The 27,375-nt window shown below is 42.1% G+C and overlaps 2 protein-coding genes across 3 annotated transcripts in view; one reads left to right on the top strand and one right to left on the bottom strand.

The window, feature by feature from the left end:
- The window catches only part of CENPP (centromere protein P), a 191,992-nt gene that overhangs the window by 82,691 nt on the left and 81,926 nt on the right, over positions 1-27,375 (bottom strand). The gene's annotated exons all lie outside the window — the stretch shown is intronic.
- Positions 356-22,857, top strand: ASPN (asporin). Of its 2 annotated transcripts, none has more exons than XM_056851104.1 (8): positions 356-635; positions 4,274-4,460; positions 7,233-7,345; positions 12,293-12,506; positions 13,944-14,054; positions 18,409-18,502; positions 19,528-19,666; positions 22,469-22,857. In XM_056851104.1, the coding sequence occupies exons 2-8, from the start codon at positions 4,277-4,279 to the stop codon at positions 22,664-22,666; spliced, it is 1,053 nt and encodes a 350-aa protein (XP_056707082.1). In that variant the 5' UTR covers positions 356-635; positions 4,274-4,276; the 3' UTR covers positions 22,667-22,857. The 2 variants fall into 2 exon arrangements, with proteins under 2 accessions (XP_056707082.1, XP_056707075.1); XM_056851097.1 differs by having other exon boundaries at positions 357-635; positions 4,172-4,460.

Here is a 27,375-nt window from a genome sequence, read left to right as displayed (position 1 = left end):
AAGCAGTTTTTTTTTTAAAGATAGCTTCTAAACCCAATATTTAGTTTTCTTATTTGCCTATTTTTCTTTTGCTATTGCTAATTCCTTAAAGAGGTTATCTCTCCTGAAAAAAATAAATTTGATAACTTGTAAAGCAACACCAACTGTTAGAAAGTTTTTCTTAGATAAAGAATGCTTGCTTGATTTAAGACCACATTTTGTTTAAAAAAAGTCACACTGAGAATTCTTTTCATGAGGTGTATACTTGTATATCAGAAACAGGCTTGAATGAACTACATGGGCTTGTATTGGCTTTCTGCCATTCATTATTAGGCTTCAAATTTAACCACAACTTTTGCTCAGACGTCTAGAGTGAAGCTAGAAATTTTGGCTGTGATACAAGCAGTGATGAAAAACACATGAGTAGTAACAAGTTTCTTAACATTACTCGTCAGTACTAAGATGGACTAATCTACAGAAGCAGTTTATTCAAGTATCAACCAGAGTGCCAGGAGGAACAGGAATTTCTCAGTGATTTCCCCACCTTTTTTAGTGTTCATTTCACAGACTTGAATCTGACTCCTAATATTAAGGAACTGGAAATAAAATTTCTCAGGTTGAATATTCTTTTTAGAAGAACTTGACAAACTTACAAGGTATGTTTTTGGACTTTTTAAAAAAAATAGGTACAACATTCTAACTCAGCAATGTGTTTTTTATCATTAACAATGTAATCTAATGTTCATATTTTAAATTAAACTTTAAAGACTCTATACTGTTGTTACATGTTTTTATATTGTGCATGATGTGAACAAAAAGAGAATTAAACATTGTATCTTTTGAACTAGACTAACACCAAAAAGATATTTATATAAAAGAAACGTAATATATGTTTTATTTGTTTTCCCCCCAGCAAATTTCTAGACATACGCAATTCAAACATATTCAACCACAAACTAAAACAAGATTTAGAGTACAATTTTAAACACAATTACACCTTTCTAAGCCCACTGACTTCAATGAATGTAGAAGGGTATAACTCTGTTTAGGATGGCACTATTAAATACAGACTACATTAATTCCCCTACAAAAGCAAAGCAAGCTTTTGCATTATGAAAATGCTTCAACTACCACAATAATGTTATGTCTAAACAATGTCTAGTAGCAATTAATATTTCTGCAGGCACCTTTTTCTTTAGAAACATGCTGTTCGATAAAATATACTTTGATAAAAGTGCATAAGCACAAAAAACCTTAAAAGGGAATTACTTAATTTGGACAAAGTACAGGTGTTCAAGAAAATGCTGAACTAGCTGCAGTCTCACTGCTCAGGATACTGCTTTTTTCCCTATGGACTCAATTTTTGTGTACAACAATGATTTGAAATAATTAGTAATCATAAGGCTTTTCCATTTCCTCTCTACAGGAGAACCAGGATATCCTTGGTGGCTGATTTAACATTTTACAAACCATGTTGTGCAAATCTATGCTTCAAACTAAACATAACAGCAGTGCTTTTAAAATATGCCTTTTATCAATTTGAAATACTTTCCATGATTCAGTGATTCCCTTAGTCATTATACCAACATATTGTAGTATTCTTTAATTTAGCCAATAAGCAAATGGATGATGCTTTCTGCAAGTATGCATTCAGTTTAATTGATTTGTATTGACGTTCCATCCCATGATAAGTTATTTTAATACATACAAAAAGTTAGGATGTAAAGTTTACACAAGTAATGCAGCATATTGTTTGTTATATGCTAACATCAATTATGTGACAGCATAATTTTAAATATATAAGAAATAGAATTTCCTACTGTGCTAATTAATGTGTTCTAATTCTAGTGGATCCCCCATACTTAAAAATACAGTATTCTAATACAAAAAACTGGTATAGAAAGAAATGTAAAACATGAAATCAGAACTATAAAGTTATTTTGGGGAAATCATTTAAACAATGTTTTGAATTATTTATAATATTTATATCCAACCTGTTTTTTCTGTGGAGCTATAGGTGGGATAGCTTTTACAGATAGTGTTAAATACTATTTGGCTTCATAACAGCTTTTTTTTGGGCGGGGGGAAGGCATAGTCTGAGCTGTGGCCTTACAAGTGAGTTTTAACACTATGTACTTATGCTTTCAAAGCAAATAATTAGCATTACTGGGAAAAGATTAGAAAATAATGTTGGCCTCAATTTTATAAATCAACCAGAGGCCAACTTGACAAATGTTGCCAATCAAGCATACTTCTATACAAGTTGGCAATGTGAGCCAAGGGTTTTCCCCTCCACTAAAATAACAATTTCCTATGCCAAAACAAAGTGCTTATGAAGTCATAGGAGCGTCTGGCTTAATTAAGACACTTTTATTGCTATTAAAAAAGCAAGTCTGCTGAGATCAACAGTTCATTTTAATAGTATGTGGAAACTCTGAGCTCAGGGGGGATTTCCCCCATCCCATTTCAAATGATGAGATATTAGGGAATGGTGTCAATAGTACCGTATATACTCGCGTATAAGCCGAGTTTTTCAGCCCAAAAAAAGGGCTGAAAAAGCCGGCCTCGGCTTATACGCGGGTCAATACGGTAGAGGGGGGAGGGAGGAGGGAGGAAGGAGGGGGAACTTACCGCCGCCATCTTTTCTCTGCCGGGAGAGGCTTCCAGAGCCTCCCTGCGGCCGCGGGGAGGGCGCTCGGCCGCCCCCGCCGCCTTCTTCCGGCCGGGAGAGGCCTCTAGAGGCCCTCTGCGGCCACGGGAGGGCGCTCGGCTGCCCCCGCCGCCTTCTCCCGGCCGGGAGAGGCCTCTAGAGGCCCTCTGCGGCCGCGGGGAGGGCGCTCCGCCGCCCCCGCCGCCTTCTCCCGGCCGGGAGAAGCCTCTAGAGGCCCTCTGCGGCCGCGGGGAGGGCGCTCCGCCGCCCCCGCCGGGCCGCACCACTTCCCGCCGCCAGGAGCGGCCTGGGGGGGGGCCTCCTGCAGCTGCAAGAAGGCCACCCCCGCCGGATCCGCTGCTTCCCACCGCCAGGAGCCCAGAAGGTAAGTCTGCGGGGGGGGAGGGGTTATAAGCCAACCCTCGGCTTATACGCGGGTGCCTAATTTTTCCCCATTTTTGGGAAGAAATTAGGCACCTCGGCTTATACGCGGGTCGGCTTATACACGGGTATATACGGTATTGAACTCAACAGCTTCTTGGATAACAGTGCCTTGATTTCTTCGCAAACTTAGCAGCCATTTTAATACTATGCTTTCAGACTATTAAGATTTACCATATTCTAAGGGCCATGATTCAGATTAACATTGTTTAGATATGCACCTAAAATGTTTCCAGTATGCACTTAAAAATGAATGGTGTGAATGTATACTCCTCATTTGCAAATACATACGTCACACTGGCATATGCATTAGGCAGCTATATGAATTAGGGAGCCAACTTGAAGCACTGTGGCAAACTTGAGTTGGCCTCTGCATAATGTATGAAATGAAAATTATACTATTTAGAGTGCTTGAGATGCCCTTTTTGTGCACCTAGATTTACCTAGGTATGCATCATCCTCCGCTAACCAACACTGGGGAGTCCCTATGGGGCAGTCCAGATATTGGCCAAATTTGGGCAGTCAAGCTACTTCCATGTGAGAGTACCTAGGGGAATTCCTATCAACTGTAGGACCCAGTTATAAATATCAAGATGGATTTACTTCTTGCACCTCTGGTAGCCAAAGAATCTTGGGGTGCTGTTGAGGGGGCATCAGAGCACCCCGAGAGGGGTAACAAATCTCACACACTCAAGCTCAATTTTTCTATCAAGCATCCAAGAGCCTCCTCTCTAATTTCATGCCATTCTTCCTCCTTCTATCTGGGCACTTAATGGCAAAAGAGTCATAACACACTTTTTGGTCTTGACCAGAAATTTGAAAACTAATGGAATAGGCAGATCTGGTGGAGGGGAGCAGCTGCTGGATGGCACACTGTTCATATTTTAAATATAAACTAGGTAGTATATGGAGCTGCAGTTTATCACAAAGAAAGAAACAAAATGCATAAGCAAATAGAAATCCACCAAACAAACCAGGCCTCCAAAAATGAGCTCAACAATGCTATTCTGTAGCAAAATACCAAAGTTTAATAGGCATTTAAATTACTTGTTTGGTAAAAATAATTTCCTTTCCGTATTCATGAAATTATATTTATTCTAGGAAAGTGCATTCTGTGAAGACATGAGCGAATATATGCTCCTCCTCCTCCTGACTTTGTGCTCAGCTAAGCCTTTTATAAACCCTTCCTATTTCACATTAAAGAATATGATGCTCATGGATATGGAAGAGATGGATGATGATGATGATGATGATGACGACGATGACGACGACGATGACGATAATGACAACAAGAAAGACGATAATTCTCTTTTTCCAACTTTTGACATATTTCCTACATGTCCTTTTGGATGTCAGTGCTATATGAGAGTTGTCCATTGTTCTGATTTGGGTAAGGGTAAAAACAATTTTGGGGGGAATTTTTTTTCTATGAATTAAGTACAAACATATGTTTTTATGCATCTGTATTTTTAAACCTAGATGAGATGATGGCATTTGGAAACTATAATTCTTTTTAATGTTCTGAAGTGTATTTATATGGATGGAGAAGTTCAGCCCAAGCTCATTCAGCATCCAATTTGGCCTATTCCTGTGGTACTAATTCCATGGTTCGTGGAGAGCCACATTTGCAAATACCATCAACCCGAAGAGCTACATGACGATTGTATACCCTGTGCACCTCTCAAGACACAAGCATATACAATAAACTATTTATAGAACTATAACCTTTTAAAATACTAGATAAACATTGCAATTGAGCATGTGGGGTTATCTCTCTCCATTACCACTGAACCCTAGTCAGTCCTGGTGTATCTGGAGGAGGGGAAGGGCTTCACTTTCTGCCTACTTGGTCTTTCCTCAGCATGACAAACAGCAGCTCAGGTGACAGAGTGAGATTGCTAAGGACTTCAGAAAGTAAGCAGGTCATGGAGAAAAGGAAGTAAAACCAGCACGACTCCACTGTGGCCAGATTGCTCTTTTTCTGGGTAGCTGCAATGGTGGTGGTTTTACTCTCTCTTCTGTCCATCTAGCTTGCTGTCCTCCTGACAGTTGCACAAGGACTGGGATGATAGTGCAGAGGTTGACGAGAAGGTTGCAAGTTGTTGGAGAAGACAGATCCTTTACTTCCACCCCTGGCATGAGGCATACATGGAGGCTAACTTGTCCTCCAGTCCTTCCAGTGGCAGCAGTTTTAAGGTGTGAGCCATCTATGGGCCACAAGTCCCACTGGGCAAATGGCCTTGCCCACTGTCCTGAAACATGGGGTGGTGCCATATTGAGTAACAGTGCTCAGAACAGCCACACATGGCTCCCCAGTCACTGAGTATCACTTGCCTATTCAATAACTATCATCAATGAAGTATCAGGGTTCCTAGGGCACTGCAAAAACACCAACTATGAGGAAGCACATGGGAGGGAAGACAGCATGGCATAGTCTGATCTCATCAGATCAGAGAAGCTAAGCACGGTCAGCTCTGGTTAGTATTTGGATGGGAGACCAAGGAATACCAGAGTTGTAATGCAAAGGAAGGCAAACCACCTCTGTTGGTTTGTTGCCTTGAAAACCTCATAAGGGGTTGCCATAAGTTGGCTGTGAATTGATGGCACTTTACACACACACACACACACACACACACACACACACACACAAGGAAGCATTGTTTTAAGGGTTATGACTTCCTTGACTGTCCCAGCCAGAGTCGTACGTTCCATTTGCTGAAGAAAAGAATTCCTGACCTCATTCCTTCATCAATGCAGCACATTCATAGACTCAGTGGTTGCTATAAAACAAGCAAAATGACAAACCCATTCATCCAAATATACCAAAAATAAAGAAATAACAATAGGGAAAAAAATACAAACTAAGGGGAAGAGGGAATGGTCACTGACAGTGTTTACATATGGTTTTACTGCTAGCTGGAAAAGGGTTTCATCCAGAGGGACAGTTGTGATTGGCTGTCCTGAATGTAATCAAACTAAAAAACGGAGTTTGTACGTTCACTTTGACTTGTCCTGTCTTCTTATACTCAACTAAGTAGGAATATGTGTACTAATCTCCCATTCCTTAGGGAAGTGCTTCCCCAACCTGTGGGTCAGGATGCAAAAGTAGGTCATTAAACCTCTGAAAGTGGGTCATGGGTCAGCCCTCCCTAATGGCCACCCCTGCCCTTCCCATTGCTCTCTTTTGTATTGTGGAAACCAGGATCTGACCCTAGAAACAGTATTTTTCAAGTTATATATTAATTGATTTTTTTCTTCACTCCTTATACATGTTGATCAGGTAAAACGGGTCCTGATGGTTACTGGAGTGAATTTCTTAGACTTTTAGGGTGGATTAGAGGGGGAAATGGAAAAGGAGAGGGTTATCAAAGGCTGGAATGTAACCTCCATACGCAAAGGCTGTGTGTGTCAAATTGCTACTTGCTTGGGGTTCATAGTAGGGGCAGTTGCACCCTTTGTGTGATGGTTGTTGGTTTCTCGACATCATCTGGTTAGCAACTGTAGAAAATGGAATGGTGAACTAGATGGGTGCCAAAGTCATAGTTTTCCTAGGGCACAAAAACACACACCTTGGGTTAGCCTTGGATGGATCACCATACCAAGTAAATTTGGACTTGTTTGTCACCATATCAAAAAGATTGAGAACCATTGTCCCAGGGTATGCACCAAGATGCTGCACTGAAATCTCAGCTGTTTCACAGTGGATCATGAATGGAAACTCTCCTGCAGATTACAAAAGGACCCCAGAAAAAATTACAACTTTCTTGAACTACTAAGTGCAAAAAAAAAAAAATTTTTTTTTTAAAGACTAATGCATTTACCTTGGCCTAAGCTTTTGTGGGTTCAAGTCTACTACCTCTAGAAGGGAGAAATCAGCACAAACATATGCCATGTACAAATGATGTGGCTACAGGACTTTTTGAATTCTGGCCTTTATATTTCATTAACAGTGGACTGAAAATCACGCAAATCAATTTCACTGTTTATTTACACCTAGCTTTTAATTAGTTTAGCTTTTAGAGGGCTGGAAAATGTTTCTGCACATTTCAGAGAAAAATAATCCTTTTAAAATAAGATTAAAACAAACAATTTATATAATACAAGCACTTGAGGGGTTAATTTTAAAAAAAATATTTATATTGTGTTTTGTCCTAATAAACAGGTTTGACCTCAGTACCAAAGAATATTCCTCATGATACTCGCATGTTAGATCTTCAAAATAACAAAATTAAAGAGGTCAAGGAAAATGATCTTAGAGGACTCACATCACTTTACGTAAGTTTAATTTCCAACAACCTTATTTAGATAATAAAGTCAATGAACTAAGAGTTATTAAAACTAACTCTCACTATATTCCACCATGGTTGAATTAGAATAAAATCATATTCTTCTGAATCAAAGCTGATGACTGGGATGAAATGCCACATCACCTCATAGGTTGCTTGTGCAAATCTACAGCTTGAGAAAATAAATATTAGACTGCTCTGTTTTATGTACTGTTATGCCCTGGCTGGCTTCTGTTGGTTGCTTTTATTGGCATTTTTGTTGACTTGGATTGTTATTGATATGTCTGTATTGGTTTGATTTGTTTTATTGTTTTTACTGTTTGTTTAATTTTATTGTTGTAAGCCACCTCAAGCAAGTCTGGAAAAAGAGCATACAAGTTTTCAAAATAAATAAATATATAATTTGAACTCCACCAATGCTGAAAAGGTAATCTAATATAGCCTTTCCCAGATAGGGCAAGGACTGTAAAACAGGATTTCCAAGATAGGAATCAGGTCAGAAGAACAGTAACAGATATGTAAATATGGTCTCTGTACAATAAGTTCTCAATGGTGGCATATCCTGCAACTAGACAAAAGGGGTGGGGTACATTGTGATTAGAAGAAGTCCCTGTGCCCCACATAAAGACCTAAAACTGAGCACATACTTACCAAGGTTCAAAGAATTTCAGCCCATTCCTGAAAGCCGGAGCGGCTGGGGACGGCTTGGCTCTGCAGCTGAGCCTCCAATGAGGTTTTGCAGCTGCTGCGTGGGGGAAAAGTTTTTTTTATTTTTAAAAACCCGAAAATGGGGGGGGGGATGTCCCCATAGCAAAGTACGATGCTGCGCCACCAAAAAGGTGACACGGCAACGCCATTGCATTAGGGGGCGTTCCCAGGCCGAAAAGGGTTAGGGAGCTGCCACTGCAGTCCAGGGGGGCCAGCGTAAGTGGCACTACGCTGGCGCCCATGCTAGTTTGAACAGCGCAAGTGGCACAGATGCCTGTGTAGGGGGTCATACCACCTTCTAAGACCATTTTCTCCCTTCAAAAATGCACTGTTAGACATGAAAAGCCCATGGTTCTATTAGGGAGGGGAGAAAGGCAGAATTTAAAAAAAGATGATTTAGTTTCCAGACAGAGTAAACTGGAATATCTATACAAGCTTCTAGTGGTGGCAAGTGGTGAAAGATTCTTCTTTCTGTTGGGATGGTGAAATAAGGTTGGAGAGGTAAACAGCTCATTTAGATCTAATTACTAGGGACCTAATCCAGCTGGTTATATTCCCCATATCACTGGGAAGATTGTGGATTTTACCATAGTGACAATGTAACTTATTTTAGGTTAATGTACTGGCTTGATGCACAGGAGCTTTGAGGCATGCAAATTAAATGAATGAAAACATAGACATTATGAAAAAAGATCAGCTATATCTTGATCCAAATCCCCCTCCCAAAAAACCATGCATACATAGCAAAATCCAAAGTTGATTTTTAAAAACTATTTCATATTACCCTACAAGAAAAATATCTGTCCTCCATAGTTTCAAAAAGATATTGATTTTATACAATACACTCAGTACTTGTTATCTAATTATGGAATGATCAGTTGCTCAGAATAAGGAATGAATTCTATTTCTCCAAAGGCTTAAGAGTACAGATTTCTATTTCTCTAAAGGCTTAAGAGTACAGATGTCTCTATATGTCAAAGAAACCCATTAAGTAACAGAAAACTCATTCTTTTTGGTATAAACTTCCCAGGGTTTGAATTACAGATTGATTAGCAGCCAATTGAAGTATTACAAACAGAAATGTCTTGTTAGACAGCCAATTATTACAGAACACCAAGACCAAGAGAAATTTAAAAATGAGTATTTAAATCATGCTCTTTTATTGACCTCTACCAAATATTTAGCTGACATATTTCTTAATCAAATTCTTTATCTGGGCGGCAGAAGACCCAGTTTAAATTTGTTGTAATCTAAACTGAGTAACTGGCTTGACTTAATTTAACAGCAAACTACAGTTCCTACATAAACATGCATGGGACATCCTTTGGGTTATGCACTCCTTCTGTCTCTCTCCCTTGCTTCACTTCCTTCAAACATAGCCAGTAAATGAGTTATTTCCACTTTCATAGAAAACCACAGTTTGCTGTTATTTCTGAATCAGCAATCTGTGGCTTGGAGTTGCTCAGAAAACCAGAATTCCCATAATAGTTTAGTCTCAGTTTTCAGGGAATTCTGGTTTTCAGGGAAAGCACAAATCACAGCTTGCAGGTCCAGATGTAATGTACAGCTATGGATTGCTGGGGAAATGAAAGACTCTAAGGAAAAATGGGAAGGGCAGGAAAGAAAGAGCACACGCCTGAAAACATCATTACACTTTATGTAGTGGCAAATTACAGTTTGCTATTACATGTGAACTACCACTATATTTATCAACTGATTATGGGCCAATCTAGGCAAGATGGCAATAGACCTGTCTCATTTCCCATACGTTTCATAAAAAGTAAGTACAGCTACTGTATATACTTGGGTATAAGCCGACCCGAGTGTAAGCCGAGGTGCCTAATTTCACCCCAAAAATGGGGAAAAATTAGGCACCCGCGTATAAGCGGAGGGGGAAATGCACCCCCTCCCCCCTGCAGGCTTACCTGACCGGGCTCCAGGCGCGCAGGCAGGCGGTGGCGGCGGTCCCCTCCCTGCGCGCAGGAGGCCCCGCAGGGTCAGCTGGCAAGTGGGAGGACCAGCCCGGGTGAGGTGGGGGGTGAGGGTGGGGGAGGTGGGGGGAAGAAACTGCCGCTGCTGCCGCGCAGAAGGCATGATCGGGTGGGGTGGGGAAGAAGCCGCCACTGCCGCTGCGCAGAAGGCGCGATCAGGTGGGGTGGGGGGGGAGAAGGTGGGACAGTCCGCCCATCAGCTGGCCGGCGGGAGCGCGCTGGGAAAGGGCTCGGCAGGCGAATTACCGTATTGACGCGAGTATAAGCCGAGGTGAGTTTTTTAAGCCAAAAATCATGGCCAAAAAAACTCAGCTTATACTCGAGTATATACGGTATATGAGCGAAGGGGTTTGAATTTGATCAGAGCTTCAGTACTGAGGGGCAGTTAACTATCCACACCATTTTTACAACCTAGCTCCTCCCCCGCCCCTGGAAAATATACAAATAGGATGTTGGAAGGAGCCATTTAGATGACAAAAGCATCACTAGGTTAAATCTTCCTCTCCAAGCATGACAGGTTTCTTACCAACAAATAAGTGTGGGAGATTTTCTTGCCATTTTGTCTAGTTTAAACCCAAGTCAAAGATGGATGGAAAACGATACATTTTTGCCTGAATGAGTTAGTCATGTATGGTACTGAACAGGATTTCTGTGCTTGGTAAACAATATTTTATGCCCAACTAGTGCATATCCTTTTTAGATATCCTATATGGCTTTCTGATTTTCCTTGCTTCCCCTGTACTTTGCTCTCTTTTCAAGAATCTGGTAAAGAACTGTTGGACACCAGAGAATAAGAACCTCTAATGGCATATTCCTAAAAATGGAGTAAAAACTGAGGAAAGAAAGGAATATGAAATATTCTCATTCCTAGCAGTAGAACGGGGCTGAAAAATGCTATGTCATGAAGCGACTGATGAATTTCAGCAACTCACCACCTCTTAGGCCCTAAGACAGCTGAATTACATTTAAATAAGTGAAATGAATGGAAAGTGAGAGGTCAGCACTGCTAAAACTAAGGGGAAATTAACTCCTCAACAGAAGCAATATGGGTTTGCTGTACCAGAAGACTGGAGAGTAGCAAATGTTACACTGACTTTTAAAAAGGAATCCAACAGTGAACCAAGAAATTACAGGCCAGTTAGCCTAACATATGTTCCAGGTAAATTAGTGGAAACTATAATCAAAGATAGAACTATTAGGCACACAGAGGAGCAAAACCTGCGGAGGGAAAATCAGCATGGCTTCTGCCAAGGGAAGTCCTGCCTCACTAACCTTTTAGAGTTCTTTGAGAATGGGAACAAACATTTAGATGACAATGATCCAGTAGACATTATATACTTCAACTTTCCAAATCCTTTTGATAAGGACTCCTTACCAAAGACTCCTGAATAAACTTAGCAGTCAAGTAATGGGATAAGAGAATGGGTTCTTTTATGGATTAAAACATTTCTCACAATGGAGGGAAGTAAACAGTGGGATCCCACAAGAATTGGTATTGGGGCCAGTACTATTTATTTCTTCATAAATGATCTGGGAAAAGAAGTGAGCAGTGCAGTGATCAAGTTTGCAGATGACAAAATTATTCAGGATGGTTAAGTCTGATCCAGCATGGCTCTTCTTATGTTCTTACAAGATCAAAATACAACCAATACAATATTTTAAAAGGTAAAATAAACCAGTAAAAATGCTCATACGGCTCAAAGCAAAGAGTGTATAACCTGTGCCATAGAGGAAGTTGAACACTCCCAGTCACTAGTCTCATCTGAAGCAGAAATCTCCTTTCATTTCAATGATAGCCAAACAGCACTCTGACTTCCATGCCATTTTGCCCGTAATGGCCAAACTGATTTCAGTCAAAATATAGCAAAATATAGACTCCAGATTCCATTACTGAAGCTAAAAGGAATGCTTTGACACTTAGCTGAGAGTAAATACAATAGAAAACAGCAGGACTAACTTGACAAAACATGCACAGAATTGAGTTATTTGAGTTATTGAGTTATTTAAGAACTTCTATTATGAAGTTTTAAGTCATCTTCTTCCTTTACTGTTGCTTCTCCAAATTCTAAACGTATTTATATATATAACTTTTGGCTCATATATCACATTTAGAAAGTTTTGCAAAAAACAACAACAAACCTTATAAGGACAAGTTACTCAAGTAGATATGCAAATTAAATATATTTTTCATAAAAATTAAAATATTTTTAACTTCAACTTTTTACATATTTTCCTAGGCACTTGCTTTGAACAACAACAAAATAACCAAGATACACCCCAAAGCCTTTCAATCCACAAAGAAATTGCGACGTCTCTACTTATCTCACAATCAGTTAACTGAGTTCCCTGCAAACCTGCCAAAAAGTTTGGCTGAGTTGAGAATTCATGATAACAAGGTTAAAAAGGTACACAAAGAAGCTTTGAAAGGAATGAAAGCTTTGCATGTTTTAGGTAAGTAAACCACATCAGCTATATCAAGTGTAGTGTTACACAAGGAGGGGGGGGGATATACTTCTGCCATGAAGTCACTGAACAGCCTAGGAAAATCACTCTTTTTGCAATAGCCTTCCCCATGGGGATGGTAGTCCTGACTGATTTTACAGGAGTCTTGTCAAGATTTCAAGATAATTTATGTGAAGAGCATTAAACACTTTACGGTGTTATATAAATGCTAACTATTATTTTAAACAGAAACCTATGTGAGGGGCTTGCGGGGGAGAAGAAATGCCAACCCCTGCACTAGTTCCCACTTTTACCTGCTGTGGCTCAGTGGTAGAGCAGCTGCTTGACATGCAGAAGGTCCCAGGTTCAATCCCTGGCATCTCCAGTTAAAGGGACTAGGCAAGTAGGTAAATGTGAAAGACCTCTGCCTGAGACCCTGGTGAGCCGCTGCCGGTCTGAGTAGACAATACTGACTTTGACGGACCAAGGATCTAATTCAGTATAAGGCAGCTTCATGTATTCAACTGCCCCTCGCCTGCATCACAGCCTTTCTCCCCTTACTCTCCTAGCACTTGCAGTATCCCTTTGACCACCTCTTTATTTTCGCACCCTCTCACGGCTACCTGTTCCTCCTGCATCTTTTCACCACCTCTTTTTCCTCACCTTTCCAATACACTTTTCTCACCCTGCTGCCACATCTTCCCTTTCTCTGTCCCTAGTGTTGTTGGCACTTGTTTCTTCCCCACCACTGCTCCCCTCCTCCCCACCTCATCTCAGATGCAGCACTGTTTATGGGTTTCATAGGCAGCCCCGCCCCCCAATAGCAACTGAGATCATGCAATAGAGCATAGTGGAATCTCAGCTTTAAAAATTTTGAGGGTTTTTTAAAATCTTCAATATTTTTTCTCTTTTAAGATTTTTCTACCAAGCTCAGGGCTGTCCCAGGTTTGTAGAAAAACCCTCCTCCTCTGTAGATGGCCATATTGTACAGATGTTTTGATCCACATTCTGGGGCCATGTTTAGAATGAGATATAGAAATGAGATCATCTCTCATTCCATCTCTGTAATACATTTCCCCCTGAAGTGTTTCCCTCTGGCCTAATAAATTCACTCCAGACTTCAATGAGAAGTGATTTGTCTGGGTTTGGGTAATAGGCATGCTACTCTAAGAATGCATGAATTCACAGATGGCACGTGGTATAACATAAGATGCTGGGCCTCAGCTTGTGTATGGAAATTATTCTAAAATCCTCTCATTGGGAAGTAATTAAAAAAGGCACACAGAGAACAGGTGATGTTTCTCAGTGAAATCAAGGCACTACACATCAACAAAAGGCTTTCCTTTATTATTGCTGTATAAGTTGGGGGAGATGCTTAAACATTTCAGTCACACTAACTCGAGAAGCCACCATCTGCCACTGTTGCAAAATACTTTCTTTTCACAGAAATGAGTGCAAATCCTCTTGATAATGATGGAATAGAACCTGGAGCGTTTGAAGGTGTGACAGTCTATCACATAAGAATAGCAGAAGCTAAATTAACCTCTGTTCCTAAAGGTATTGTGTCAAGTTTTTTTAACCTAGTGTTTGATTTTGATATGGATATTAGGCTGATTTAATTAAAAATATGGGGAGTCTAATTTGGTTTAGTTGCACAGCACAAGAAGGGAGTAGAGTTAATCCCCCCCAAGGTCGTCCCCTCAGGCAAAATGTCAGAAATAACTTGCAGTTTTGCAAATGTGTGCCTCCCAAATAAAGAACTGAACAGAAAAGCAGATCACCCTTTGATCATCTACCATACAACATAGAGAAACAGCTACAGGTATACTGAAATCCCACTTGCTTACCAATTCTAGCCTGTGTATAATTGCTGAACTTGACTTAAGCTACAGACCAGTACAAAAATAGGTATACAAAATATACAAAACCTATATTTGAATGGATCTCAGCTCATTGTAGTTGAATGACTCTAATACATTAGTAAATATTTAAACTTAGTTATACTGTCAGAGTGTTAAAATCCTACTAGTTGGAGAAACATTCCTAAAACAAACACTGTTAAAAAGACCAACTATTTGAAAAAATGTTGACCCATTTCTGATTAACACTAAGACAGTAGGTTTGAGGTCACAGCAAACCTCACAGACTTATATGTATGAACATTATTGTCTGATTTCCTAGGTCAGAACTAGCAACAATATTATTAACTTTGCTAGAAAAACATGGGAAGTATTGGCATACTAAGAAGCTAGAAGAAAAAAATTGTTCTGGTATTTTCATACTGATTCTTGCCAGAACTAATAGCACCAGAGCTTTAATACTTTCCTAAACCACAACGGAAAGCATGCTTGAGGTCATGGTACAGCACAGAAAACAGATAACTAAGTATAATAAGCTAAGTATAATAAACAAGCCAGCTTTCAAAATTTTGAAGTACTCAATGTCTTCCATCATCTCAATTTTAAAGAACACCAAAGAAACAACTCCGGTTGAGCATAGCAACCAATAGCTTTAGAGTACTGGTGACTACTTGGTAACTATTCTGCAGATAAGCATGAAAACAGCATATTAAGAATACTTTATGCTTACAATTTTCCATAGCATATGCTGTCATAACATTCATTATAATCATAATGTTGTAACTTCTACATCCTTTGGGAAAATCCTACATGCAGCAATTATTATTTGTGCTTTATTTGAGAAAATGAATTTCCTACCACAGCTGAGGAATTGCACACAATTTCTATATCTGGTTTTGTAACTTCTAGAAATACTGGAGTAAACCTGAAAACTTAAAAAAGATATCTAGCACATTCTAGCACTTGTGAGATTCCCAAATCTACACAGGTCAACACACATAGGAACTTAAGTGATGTCACCATTATGGATAAACTGGGGCCTGAGAGGGTGAAGCTGCAATGCGGCAACTTTTCATCTGCAACAGTAGCATATAATTTAGTACTTATCTAAAGCACCACCATCACAGCTATACTGGCCATGCAGGAAGCAACAACAGCATTGCATGTATGGGTACATTCCCTTGTTCATCTCTATTAGACTTTTCAGTAACCTATTTTAATGAATGTTTACCCTACTTTATCTTGATTTCAGTTTGCAATAAGCATAACGTTCAAAATTATTCACAGTCAACAAAATCAAATACATTTTCAACATATTCGAAACAATCAAAATGACCAATAAAACCAAAGCTAAAAAGCTAAATAAAACAGTAAGGCCTGGCATGCTCTTCTGAATTCATACATGAGTTTACTAAACTGACCTCACTAAACAAAAAGAGAAGCACAAAGAAAGTTGTCTTCTGTGGTGTGCAGTTCCCTGATCATGTTTTGTTGGTAACAATGATCTGATGGCATCATAAGAACATAAGATAAGCCATGCTGGATCAGACTAAGGCCCATCAAGTCCAGCCGTCTGTTCACACAGTGGCCAACCAGGTGCCTCTAGAAAGCCCACAAACAAGACAACAGCAGCATTATCCTGCCTGTGTTCCACAGCACCCAAGATAATAGGCATGCTCCTCTGATCCTGGAGAGAATAGGTATGCATCATGACTAGTATCCATTTTTAGTAGTAGCCATGAATACCCCTCTCCTCCATGAACATGTCCACTCCCCTCTTAAAGCCTTCCAAGTTGGCAGCCATTACCACATCCTGGAGCAGGGAGTTCCACAATCTAACTATGCGTTGTATAAAGAAATACTTCATTTTATCAGTTTTGAATCTCTCACCCTCCAGCTTCAGCAGTTGACCCTTAATTCTAGTTTTATGAGAGAGGGAGAAAAGCTTCCTTTTGAATAATCATCAAGAAATGCAGAAGGGTGTAAGATCATACTCATGATAATTCAGTAGTGCAGTGTTATAAAGCTCTATAAATGCTGTGGTTCTTTGGCCCCAATATGGCTGAAGCATAATCCTAAACAGATGTAAGGTCAACAGGCTTAGACAACTGTAACTGTTTAGGACAGTCCAGCACCGTGTTTCACACAGCAGCCAAACAATTTCCCTGGAGAACCACTAAACAGGGAATAATGGCCATGGCCTAATGTTGCCTCTGATCATTGTGATTCCCTTTAACCACTGTGGTCAGCCACTGATGGACCTATCCTTCATGTATCTGTCAAAGTCTCTTTTAAAGACAAATATGCCCATAGTCATCAATATGTCCTGTGTAATTTAATTACTTGTTGAATACAGAAGTACCTCCCTTTAGCCCAGGGATGGGAAACCTTTTTTCCGCCAAGGGTGGATATTTATAACATCAGTTGTGGGCCATACAAAATTATCAACTTAAAAATTAGCCGACCAAGCCCCAAGCAGGCAGCTGCCCCAAATAACACCCCTCCCCAAGTAGGCAAGCAGGCAGGCATCCAACCGGTGGCACAGGATGGTCTGTTACACCAGCCAGGTATAGCCATCCACCCACACGCCAGAGTTGCTCCTGCTCCACATGGTCGGGGCTGGATTCTACAGCTGGCTCTAGCTACCTCTGCCTGCAGGGATGAAATGAGGACACACTGGGTAAGAACTCGCCCTGCCCCCTTTAACCCCTCCACTGTTGCCACTTATGCCCCCAGCCCTCTTGTAGTACAGAGGGAATACGTTTCTCCATGGCCCGGGTGGGAAAGGGTTTCTTGGGTGGTCCTAGCAGCTCCATAGCTAACAACTCTTCTGCAAGGGGGGGGAAAGTTTCCTTTTCTTGGCAAAACAAACTCATATCCGCCTTGAACAGAGGCTATTCCTGTCCGCGGGAGGGGGCAGATCGCCAGTCTTAGATCCTTCTGAGCTAGAGATCTGCCAGGGCCCACAAAGGGCCAGACCAAATGACTTCGCGGGCCTTTAACGGCCCCCGGGCCTGACGTTCCCCACCCCTGCTTTAGCCCATCCTGAAACTATTTCCCTTCATTGGGTGCCTCCAAGTTCTGGGTGGAGAAAAAGTTCTCTGTCCACTTTCTCCACCCCATGCATAATTTCATAAACATCTATTATGTGTGTGTTCCCAGTCATCTTTTTTTGAAACTAAAAAACCCCAGACTCTCAGCCTTTCCTCATAGGAAAGGCTTTCCAACCTTTCATAGGAAAGGCTTTCCAACCCCTTAATCATTCAGATTCAGACTGGGCCACGGATTAACAAATCTGAATATTAGAAATGCATGTGAAATCCTCGGTCAGCAGATAAGTTGACATTATGCTTCTACCTATCCAAGCCCTCTTCTCATCCAGTTAGCATAACCTACTCTCAGAGTGCTATTAGGGTAAAATGAAATGATAAAACTAAGGCTGCCATTGAAAAATGTTTTGACTAAAAAGGTGTCCCTGATTAACTAGATAGTAATTTTTAAAACTTTTTAAATTGTTAAATATTTTAATACACATATCAACAAAAAACACAGGTATCCGGAACTATCTTAGAAGCGGCATCTCTTCTTCCCATTTACAGATGAAGAAGTGCTTCTTCCAAGATGGTGCTTGCAGCACGCATCATCTAAAAACATAGTGGAAATGCTTAGTTTTCTTTATACTGAATGTCATTCATATGAAAAGTATTTAAGAATATCATCAACTGAAACTGAAATAATTAATCAAATCAGTTCTTTAAAAATTTGATTATAACCACCCTTAGCCTTTTGAAAGGGTAGGAGAAACACTGGCAACATGGAAATATCAAGGATATTGATTATTAAGTTCTATAAAATATTTAATAAGTTTTCTTTTTACAGTGTTAAACATACTACTCTAAATCTTAGGAAGCAGCAATCTAAAAGTCCAAATTAACCAGCAATTAAAAATTAACTTTTATTACTATATTAACTTTTATTACTATATTAAGTGTTAAAATGTATGCCTTTAAACTCTACCACTGAATCATCTCAAATATTTTTCTTTGCAATAGGATTACCATCCAGTCTATTAGAACTTCATCTAGATGACAACAAAATTTCTGCAGTAGAACTTGAGGATTTTATTCGGTATAAAAACCTTCAAAGGTAAGACATAATATGGGGAATTCTTTCTGAAGATTTGATAAAACAGGCAGTTTAGGATTTTTCTCCAAACTTTTTACTTTTTTATCAGAGGAGTAACCGTGCAATCCAAAAGGGGGGGAATGGAGCTGCATAGGAGCTGGTGTGACCCCTGAGCCAGCATCTGTGCCATTTGTGCCATCCAAAATGGCACAGACGCCAGCACAGGGTGACTTATGCCAGCTCCAGGGAGTGACACGTAAGCGTAAGCCTTGTGCACCAGCGCTGCCTCCCCAGCAGCATTTTTCCAGCACAAATGCTCGCGTTGGCATCCAGGGGGCATTCCCGGGGATGGAGCTATCTTTAGGCAGCTTCCAAATCTATTTTGCCCCAGGAACGCGCCTTTTGTAGGCATTGAGTTACACCTGCAAAATAGCTGTTGTAGCCCCATGAAACTCAATGGAAGAATTTCACGGGGGGGTTAAAAAAGTGGATTTTTGTATTGTATTTACAGCCGGGGAAGCCACTCAGGAGGTGGTGCAACTGTGCTGTTCTCGGCCATCAACCAACTACCCCCTTTAGGATTGGCCTGCCCGGGTAGTGACTGAAACTTCTAATAATGCCTTACAAACAATATTAATATATAAAATCTGAGTTTAAGGATTATTCAAATGTACTCCCAGCACCCCACCAGCCACAACCAATTGCACAATTCATCCACATAAGGCTTAGTAGTCAACATAGCTGGCATAGTCCACAAACAGATTGAAACAGTATTGTTAAACAAGTCCCCAAACAGCTGTTTTTTTCTCTTTATTAGATAGCTGCATTCTTATGCTTTAAAAGAAATTGTGATACACACACCAGCAGCCTGAACAATTTTTCATGCTATTAGTTATAATAAGTGGGTCTTCAGGATTTCTCTTTTACCAAAATGGTGGAGAGTAAGCCACTTTGGATCCCCACTAGAGAGAAAGGCAGGGTATAAATGATGCAAATAAACAAACCATAATGCCTAAAGCTATTTGAAACCCTTAATTTATCTCTAGGTTGGGGCTGGGAAACAACAGAATCAAAGATGTGGAAAATGGAACTTTTGCAACTATACCAAGTATACGAGAAATACATCTAGAAAAAAACAAACTGAAGAGAGTCCCTCATGGCCTTCCAGATCTGAAGTATCTACAGGTAAGACACAGTTTGGGTGTATATATATTACGAAGACAAAAAAAAAAAAAAAGAGGGAACCAATAGCAAGGATATAAACCACATACAGTGATGGTATATGGCAGGGATGGGCAGATTACAGGGCTGAGAGTTTTGAGGTCAATCTGCAGGACCCAATTGCAAAGTGATATCTTCCTAGGGAGCAAAGCCAGTGACAAAACAACTCCCTAAGAGACAGAGCTGCTCTTAATATAAGCACAAGTACAAATTCATATCTGAGTTATTACATATCATGAAACCCTAGAACGGGTGGGGAACCTCCGGCCCGCGGGCCGTGGGGTCATTTTATCCGGCCCGTGGCCCATCTGCCGAGGCCCCCTTTCCAGCCCTCCCCCCCGCTCAATCCCCCTGGCCCGCATGCTGGCTGCACCGCCGCCGGAGGGCCCCTTTCCAGCCCTCCCCTGCCTCAATCCCCCAGCCCGCGTGCTGGATGCGCCACCGGCGGAGGGCCCCTTTCCAGCCCTCCCTCCTGCTCGATCCCCCAGCCCGCATGCTGGATGCGCAACAGGTGGAGGGCCCCTTTCCAGCCCTCCCCCCTGCTTGATCCCCCAGCCCGCATGCTGGATGCACCACCGGCGGAGGGCCCTTTTCCAGTCCTCCCCCCTGCTCGATCCTCCAGCCCACATGATGGACGCGCCACCACCGGAGGGCCTGTTTCCAGCCCTTCCCCCTGCTTGATCCCTGGGCCTGCGCCCTGGACGTGCCGCGGCAGAATGCTGCTGGGGCGCCCAAAACCTGCGCCACCATCTCCCCCCGCACCAGCGTGCACGCTGACCATGCTGCCGACGGAAGGCCCCTTTCCAGCCCTTGCCTGGCTCGATCCCCCGGCCCACGCACTGGACGCGCCGCCAGCGGAAGGCCCCTTTCCAGCCCTCCCCCCTGCTCGATCCCCCGGCCTGCGCGCTGGACACGCCACCAGCGGAGGGCCCTTTCCAGCCCTCCCCCACCTTGATCCCCCAGCCCGCGTGCTGGACGCGCCGCCGGCGGAAGGCCCCTTTCCAGCCCTCCCCCCTGCTCGATCCCCCGGCCTGCGCGCTGGACGCGCCACGGCCAAACGCCACTGGGGCGCCCAAAACTTGCACCGCCATCTCCCCCCCACCGGCGTGAACGCTGGCCGCACTGCCAGCTCCGTGGGTCCCCCCATGGACCTCCCCTTGCTCTCCCCCAAAGCTAAAGCAGAAGCAGGTGGGGAGCTCCGTATTGCTCCCTCCTGCTCGACCCGACCCAGCCGCGCCAAAACTGGAGGCTCGAACTGGCGGCTCAGAGGTAAAGTATCTGCTTGGCAGGGGCTGTAGCTCAGAGGTAGAGAGCCTACTTGGCAGGGGCTGTGGCTCAGAGGTACAGCATCAGCTTGGCAGGGGCTGTGGCTCAGTGGCAGAGCATCTGCTTGGCATGCAGAAGGTCCCAGGTGCAGGATGGACTACCAAATGTGCAGCATCTCTGTGTACTCTGTGCCCCTCCCCAATCTAGTCCCTTGCAAGTTCAATCCACGGCATTGCCGGGTCAGGCAAGAAATGAACAGAGGTGGGCTGCCATTGCCTTTCTCTGCAGAATGACTGGCCAGCCCCTCCCCGCTGGATCTCCCGGCTGGCGCGCTTCAGTAGAGCATCTTGGCAGGAGCTGTGGATCAGTGGTACAGCATCTGCTTGGGAGGTGCTGTGGATCAGGGGGAGAGCATCTCCTTGGCAGGGGCTGTGGATCAGGGGGAGAGCATCTCCTTGGCAGGGGCTGTGGATCAGGGGGAGAACATCTCCTTGGCAGGGGCTGTGGATCAGAGGGAGAGCATCTGCTTGGGAGGGGCTGTGGATCAGGGGGAGAGCATCTGCTTGGGAGGGGCTGTGGATCAGGAGGAGAGCCTCTGCTTGGCAGGGGCTGTGGATCAGAGGGAGAGCATCTGCTTGGGAGCGGCTGTGGATCAGAGGGAGAGCATCTGCTTGGGAGGGGCTGTGGATCAGGGGGAGAGCATCTGCTTGGGAGGGGCTGTGGATCAGAGGGAGAGCATCTGCTTGGGAGGGGCTGTGGATCAGGGGGAGAGCATCTGCTTGGGAGGGGCTGTGGATCAGGGGAAGAGCATCTGCTTGGGAGGGGCTGTGGATCAGGGGTAGAGCCTCTGCTTGGCATGCAGAAGGTCCCAGGTGCAGGATGGGCTACCAAACGTGCAGCATCTCTCTCTGTGTACTCTGTGCCCCTCCCCAATCTGTACCCTTCTAAGTTCAATCCACAGCATTGCTGGCTCGGGCAAGAAATGAACAGAGGTGGGTTGCCATTGCCTTTCTCTGCATAACGACTGTGGTATTCCTTAATGGTCTCATATCCAAGTACTAACCAGGGCCGACCTTGCTTAGCTTTTGAGATCTGATGAGATCAGGCTGGGCTGGGCCATCCAAGTCAAGATCCAGGCAGCATATAAAATTTCTCAATAAATAAAGTATACTTCATAGTTTCTCTGGTCCAAAATGGGTAGGCCACCAACAGGTTAAAATACTAGATATCTGCAGGACAAACTTACTGACACTTTCCAATGAGTAAGCCCACTGACTGGACTTGAGTAGGATTTAGAGTAGACCTGCATAAGATGCACAAATATCTAATAATGATTTTATTTATTTATTGTATGACCCCCGAATGATGTTAAAGATACCCAAATGTCCCTTGGCAAAAAAAAGGTTCCCCACCCCTGCCCTAGAATGTGAAATCTGCACTGTGATTTTTTTGTTGTTGTTGTTGTTATTCAGGCTATATTTTTCTGTTACCTTCCTACAGGTTGTCTTCCTTCATTCTAACAGTATTTCGAAAGTGGGAGTGAATGATTTTTGTCCAACAGGAGGAAGGCTGAAGAAGACATTGTACAGTGGCATTAGCCTATTCAACAATCCTGTTAAATACTGGGATGTCCAGCCTGGAACATTTCGCTGTATATTAAACAGAAACAGTGTGCAGATCGGAAATTACAAAAAATAAGATTGTTTGATTAATACATCAGTTAGACAAAAATATCAAAACCAGCATAATAGTACTTGAAATTTGTTGGACAGCCTTATACTGTCCAATTATTTTAAAATACCCACAATTATTTCAGAGGTTGTAAATTAGTAACATAATATACCATAAATGCCTTTTGATTTATTCTTTTAAATGTACCACTCATGTAAAATAAGCAAACTTTTGACATAAAGTAAAAAGATTTCTGAACACTGTGCTGGAATCTTTTGGCTTGGGTCCCATGACACTGTTCCCTTTGTGCTTCTCTTTGTCCCCTGCAGATGCTTTCCTCTGCTGCAGCACATACTTTCTCTGCCATTTGCTCTTCTGTGTGCACAAGAGCAATTTTTTTAAGGAACCCCCATGCACTCAGAAGTGCCAGCAGCAGAGGAAGTAAGCGCAGATGAAAGCCTCTGTAGGGGGCAAAGAGAAGCATGAGGGAAACGAAATCACAGGATCCAAGCCATTGTTTAACAGTGTCCAAGCTATCTATGTAATATAGACTTTTTTCTTATCAGAAAATAATAACATAAAACAACTTTCTCCCATTAAACTAGTTATTTCAGTATTGCAGAGGTCCTGTGTATAAAGTATATATCAGATTCCAAATAAAAGTTGTGAACTTTTAAGTTAAGTAAACTGTACTGACTAAGAAAAAAAACTTTAAAATGTACTGTACTAGTAACTGATACTCTAATCAGACTAGATATTTAATCATTGTAGTAAATTGGAAGGCAAGCTTGAAACCGTACACTTAATAGCCTCAAAGCCTTTAGTATTTATTCATGTAGTTTCCCCCCTACAACTGTATACTACCTTCTGTAACAAATATATATGTATGATGACTATTAAAATGTAGAAATTGTATAATTTTTTTTCCTTCTTAGGAAGAACGATTAAATTCTCTGCAGGCCAGTACAACAATACTATTTTATTATACACTGTAAACATAAATGCTCCTCTAATTGGCAATTTTGTGTACAGTCCAAATACCTGCACTCACTGGGGCATAGAATTCTACTGCGAAGGAAAAAACCACGAAAGCAGAAATTTCAAACATATGCAGTATTCTCATTGCTTACGAGGGACAAAGTGGAAGCATGTGGGCACATTGAAGCCACTTTATTGTGGCCATCATATTATTGATTGAGTGCTGTAACATTGCTGAATTCATCCTGCATATAATGCAAACTATATTTGGCTATGGCTAAATAAACTGATTAGTTATCCATACTTTACTTAACTAATGATAGTTCTGTACTACAGTGGCTACTTTACACATATATTTAGCATAAATGTGTTATTCATGTTAACTATGTTAAGTTCATTTAAAAACTGTTTCTTAAAAATGTTGTAGTGAGATCATGTAATATTATCTCACCATGGCCTATTCTGTTTCAATTAACTGCTCATCCTACAGCTCCATTCTACTAAATGAGAGGTCTTCTCTTCCAGAGCAAGGTACCACAAAACAAGACTCCTAACTTAGGGGAAGACAGTTGTAGGATTCCCCCCACCCAATATACAACACGCTCAATATGTGTATTCTAAATTTTGTACCTGATCCTTAGCCAGTTTCATTAGAGGTTTGTTTCGAGTGTAAATGCCTTATTGTTGCATATAATTCATGTTCAAATTGTACTTAATTGAATAGTGAATGTAAATAAATCTGGACATTGTGCACATTCCCCAAACATCACTGAAATATCTACAAAGTAGGAGTATGAACGTGGGATCATATATATTATCCATCAATACATATAACCTTCAAGCTATGTTGGATGATGTATTGTATGACTGACATTTTAATGCATTGCCTCCAAATACAGGTATGCACAGGGATGACACAATATGTGAAACACTCTGTTGGCGATTAAATGTTCTGCATATTCCTCAACAACATTGGGAAGCTCTATACACTCACTGGGCATTACACAAAAATCAAAATGTAGCTGTAAATATTTTGAGAGTGTGGATATCCCTTGGTAGTAGTGTATCTGCTTTGCATATAGAAGGGCCTAGGTTCAATCCCCAGGATCTCCAGTTAAAAGCATCAGACAGTAGGCGACGTGAAAGACCTGAGACCTTGGTGAGCTGCTGCTAGACTATATCAATGGTTTGACTCATCAGAAGGCTGTCCCATGTGTTCATGTGTATTCAGCACTATACAGACATTCAAGAATATTCATCCCTCTCTGTTCATATTACTTTCAATTCTAAGCCTTCATCACACATTTTACCCTGCGTTAACTATTTTTCTCAGGGCCAGGCAAAAAAGGAACACTGTGAGCAATCTTGACATATCTTCTTTAAATCACGGACCAGGATGGGTAGGAAGAAAAAAAAAACATTGAGGGAGTACGCTTTAATCCGGCCCCACACATTACGCAGGACACACACTAGATCTGGTCTGATGGGGAGGGTGATCTGGAAGAGCATTCCCAAACACATGAAAATAAACATGCAGTTAGTATAGAGATCTAAGATTCTACAAAATCTTCTGGATAGCCAAAAGATTTAGTTCAAGGTTTGCTTTATCACAAATGAGAGCGAGATTCAGTTATATACAACATACTGCAGGAAATCCTAATTACAACACAACCAAGATTTATTTATTTAAAACATATGTATCGTGCCTTATCTCCTTAGACTCAAGGCAGCTAACCAGACAAAAGTACTAGACAGTAATTAAAAGTCATTAATGCATCGTCTAGAGTAAATTCTTCAGGCTTGAATTTTCTAGGGAAAAAGCCGTGCTATTGTAAAGAACATAAATCTTTATTAAACATCAACCGGAGTGGAAGATAATTAATTTTATGCTGTGGCCTTTAAGGTAGCTGAATTCCTACGCACGCAGCATTCAAACTGCATTTTGGAGGTAACTCAAAAATGTCTTAAGGTTCTAATTAAATGTTTACAAATCTCATGTATTTGTTTTTATAGAGAGCTTTTATGGCAAAAAAACATTGGAGTAATGCTATAAAAACACTCTAATTCTTTTCCTATGTACTTAAATAACACTTCATGGAATTAAATAGGGGCCTTGTCAGTGGAAGAGTGATTCAGAAATGGAAATCCTATTAACATATTCAACAGTAAAGAGTAACACACTGACTTGTTTTGACTTTTCCTGTTATATATCAACAGCATTTGCATGTCTTTGATCTTGGGCAGCCCATTCCTGCAGTGGCCAGGAGTAGCGCAGCCACACTGCCTCCACAGAGGCTTCCCAGCCAGAAAAAATAAAAATAAACACAAGAAAATAAAAAGGTAAAAAAATGTCCCATGGACTTTAGCGAGGATATTTTGCTGGCGTAGCCCCGCTACAGCGTAGAGGGGCATTCCCTGGGTGAAAAAGGTTAGGAAGCTGCCTAAAGGCACCTCCGCCCCAAGAAAACTGGCGTGGGGAGATATACTGGGGAAACGCTGGCAGGAGGCCATGGCAGCGTCCAAGAGCTGTGCTGCCGCCGCAATCCACACAGACCGGCATAAGTCACCCTACGTTGGCGTCCGTGCTAGTTTGCACAGCGCAAGTGGCACGGATGCCAGTGTAGGGGTCACACCGGCTCCTATGGGCACTTGGCCCCTATTCAGGATTGCACGGTAAGAGTTCCACTGTTCTCAGGTTGGTTTATTGCTTCTCATTACCTGAAAATTTGAACATTTTAATGACTTTTTAAAATTTTGGGGACTTTATGATGATTTTATAGCACTTTTATTTGTAAACTGTCTCTAGCAGGACTCTGGAGAGGCAGCATACATTGTTCTAAACAAACAAACAAACAAATCAAGCTTTAGGAGTAAAAGGCTAGAAAAGAGAAGTGATTTCTCCATACAAGGTTTCTAAAACCAATACCTTCCAACATTTACAGGAGTTTTTGGGGTGGGGGATTATGTTTGAAGACAATGCACCTAAAGGACACAAACCACAATTCCTGTCCTTAGACCACATGTTGAAGGAAAGCAAGTGACAAGCAATGTGCTCCCCCTCCCCTTTAGTTGAATTCCCAATGCTGGTAAGTGAAGGTTCACATTTGACTTTCCTCCTGTTCTCTAACAGCCTATTCCTGAGCTCTTGGTGGGAAAGATCTCAGGAGGAGCGCAAGTGCCCACGCCAGCGTCCAGGCTGCTTGTGCCAGCACCCGGGCCACTTGTGCCGCCACAAGAGGCAGGGATGCCAGTGTTGGGCTGCTCATGCCGGCCTCCCTGCGCTGCCGTGGCAGCACAGCCCAGAGATGTTGGCTTAGCCTTCCACCAGCATCCCACTGGCGCAAAGCCCTGTGCCGGCATGTCGGGGGGCATTCCTGGGTGTGCCGGGGGGGCAGAGCTGCCAGTAGGCAGCTTCCTGACCCCTTTTCGCCCTGGGTACGCCGTCTACAAAAACAGTTTTGCTGCGCCAGCTTTTTGTGGGTGCAGCCTCGCTGTTTTCAATGGGGCAAAATGCCCCATTTTCAAACAAAAAAACATTTAAAAGGCTTTTTAAAACCTTTCGGTGGCTGGAGAACGGCTTTGGAGGCGCTGCAGCGGCGCCTCAATCATGCTGTCCCTGGCCACCAAAGGTTCAGGAATGGGCTGTTAGACCAACTTCACTGGCAGCATGTTTTTTAAGCAGGATTTTCCTCAAGAAAGCCTTGGGACACCATGCAGTCCTAGACCTATCACTATTTTATCACCCAACATGTATATCA

Source organism: Euleptes europaea, chromosome 1 (assembly GCF_029931775.1).
Source record: "Euleptes europaea isolate rEulEur1 chromosome 1, rEulEur1.hap1, whole genome shotgun sequence".
Taxonomy (NCBI): Eukaryota; Metazoa; Chordata; class Lepidosauria; order Squamata; family Sphaerodactylidae; genus Euleptes; species Euleptes europaea.
The sequence above is the reverse complement of the archived record's forward strand: the minus strand, read 5'-3'. Positions and strand labels throughout refer to the sequence as shown.

Excerpts from the sequence above, each read along its gene's own strand:
- ASPN (XM_056851097.1), top strand. The coding sequence starts at position 4,193 with ATGAGCGAATATATGCTCCTCCTCCTCCTGACTTTGTGCTCAGCTAAG. Across the intron at positions 18,503-19,527 it reads CGGTATAAAAACCTTCAAAG|GTTGGGGCTGGGAAACAACA; the intron begins GTAAGACATAAT and ends ATTTATCTCTAG. Across the intron at positions 19,667-22,468 it reads CAGATCTGAAGTATCTACAG|GTTGTCTTCCTTCATTCTAA; the intron begins GTAAGACACAGT and ends ACCTTCCTACAG.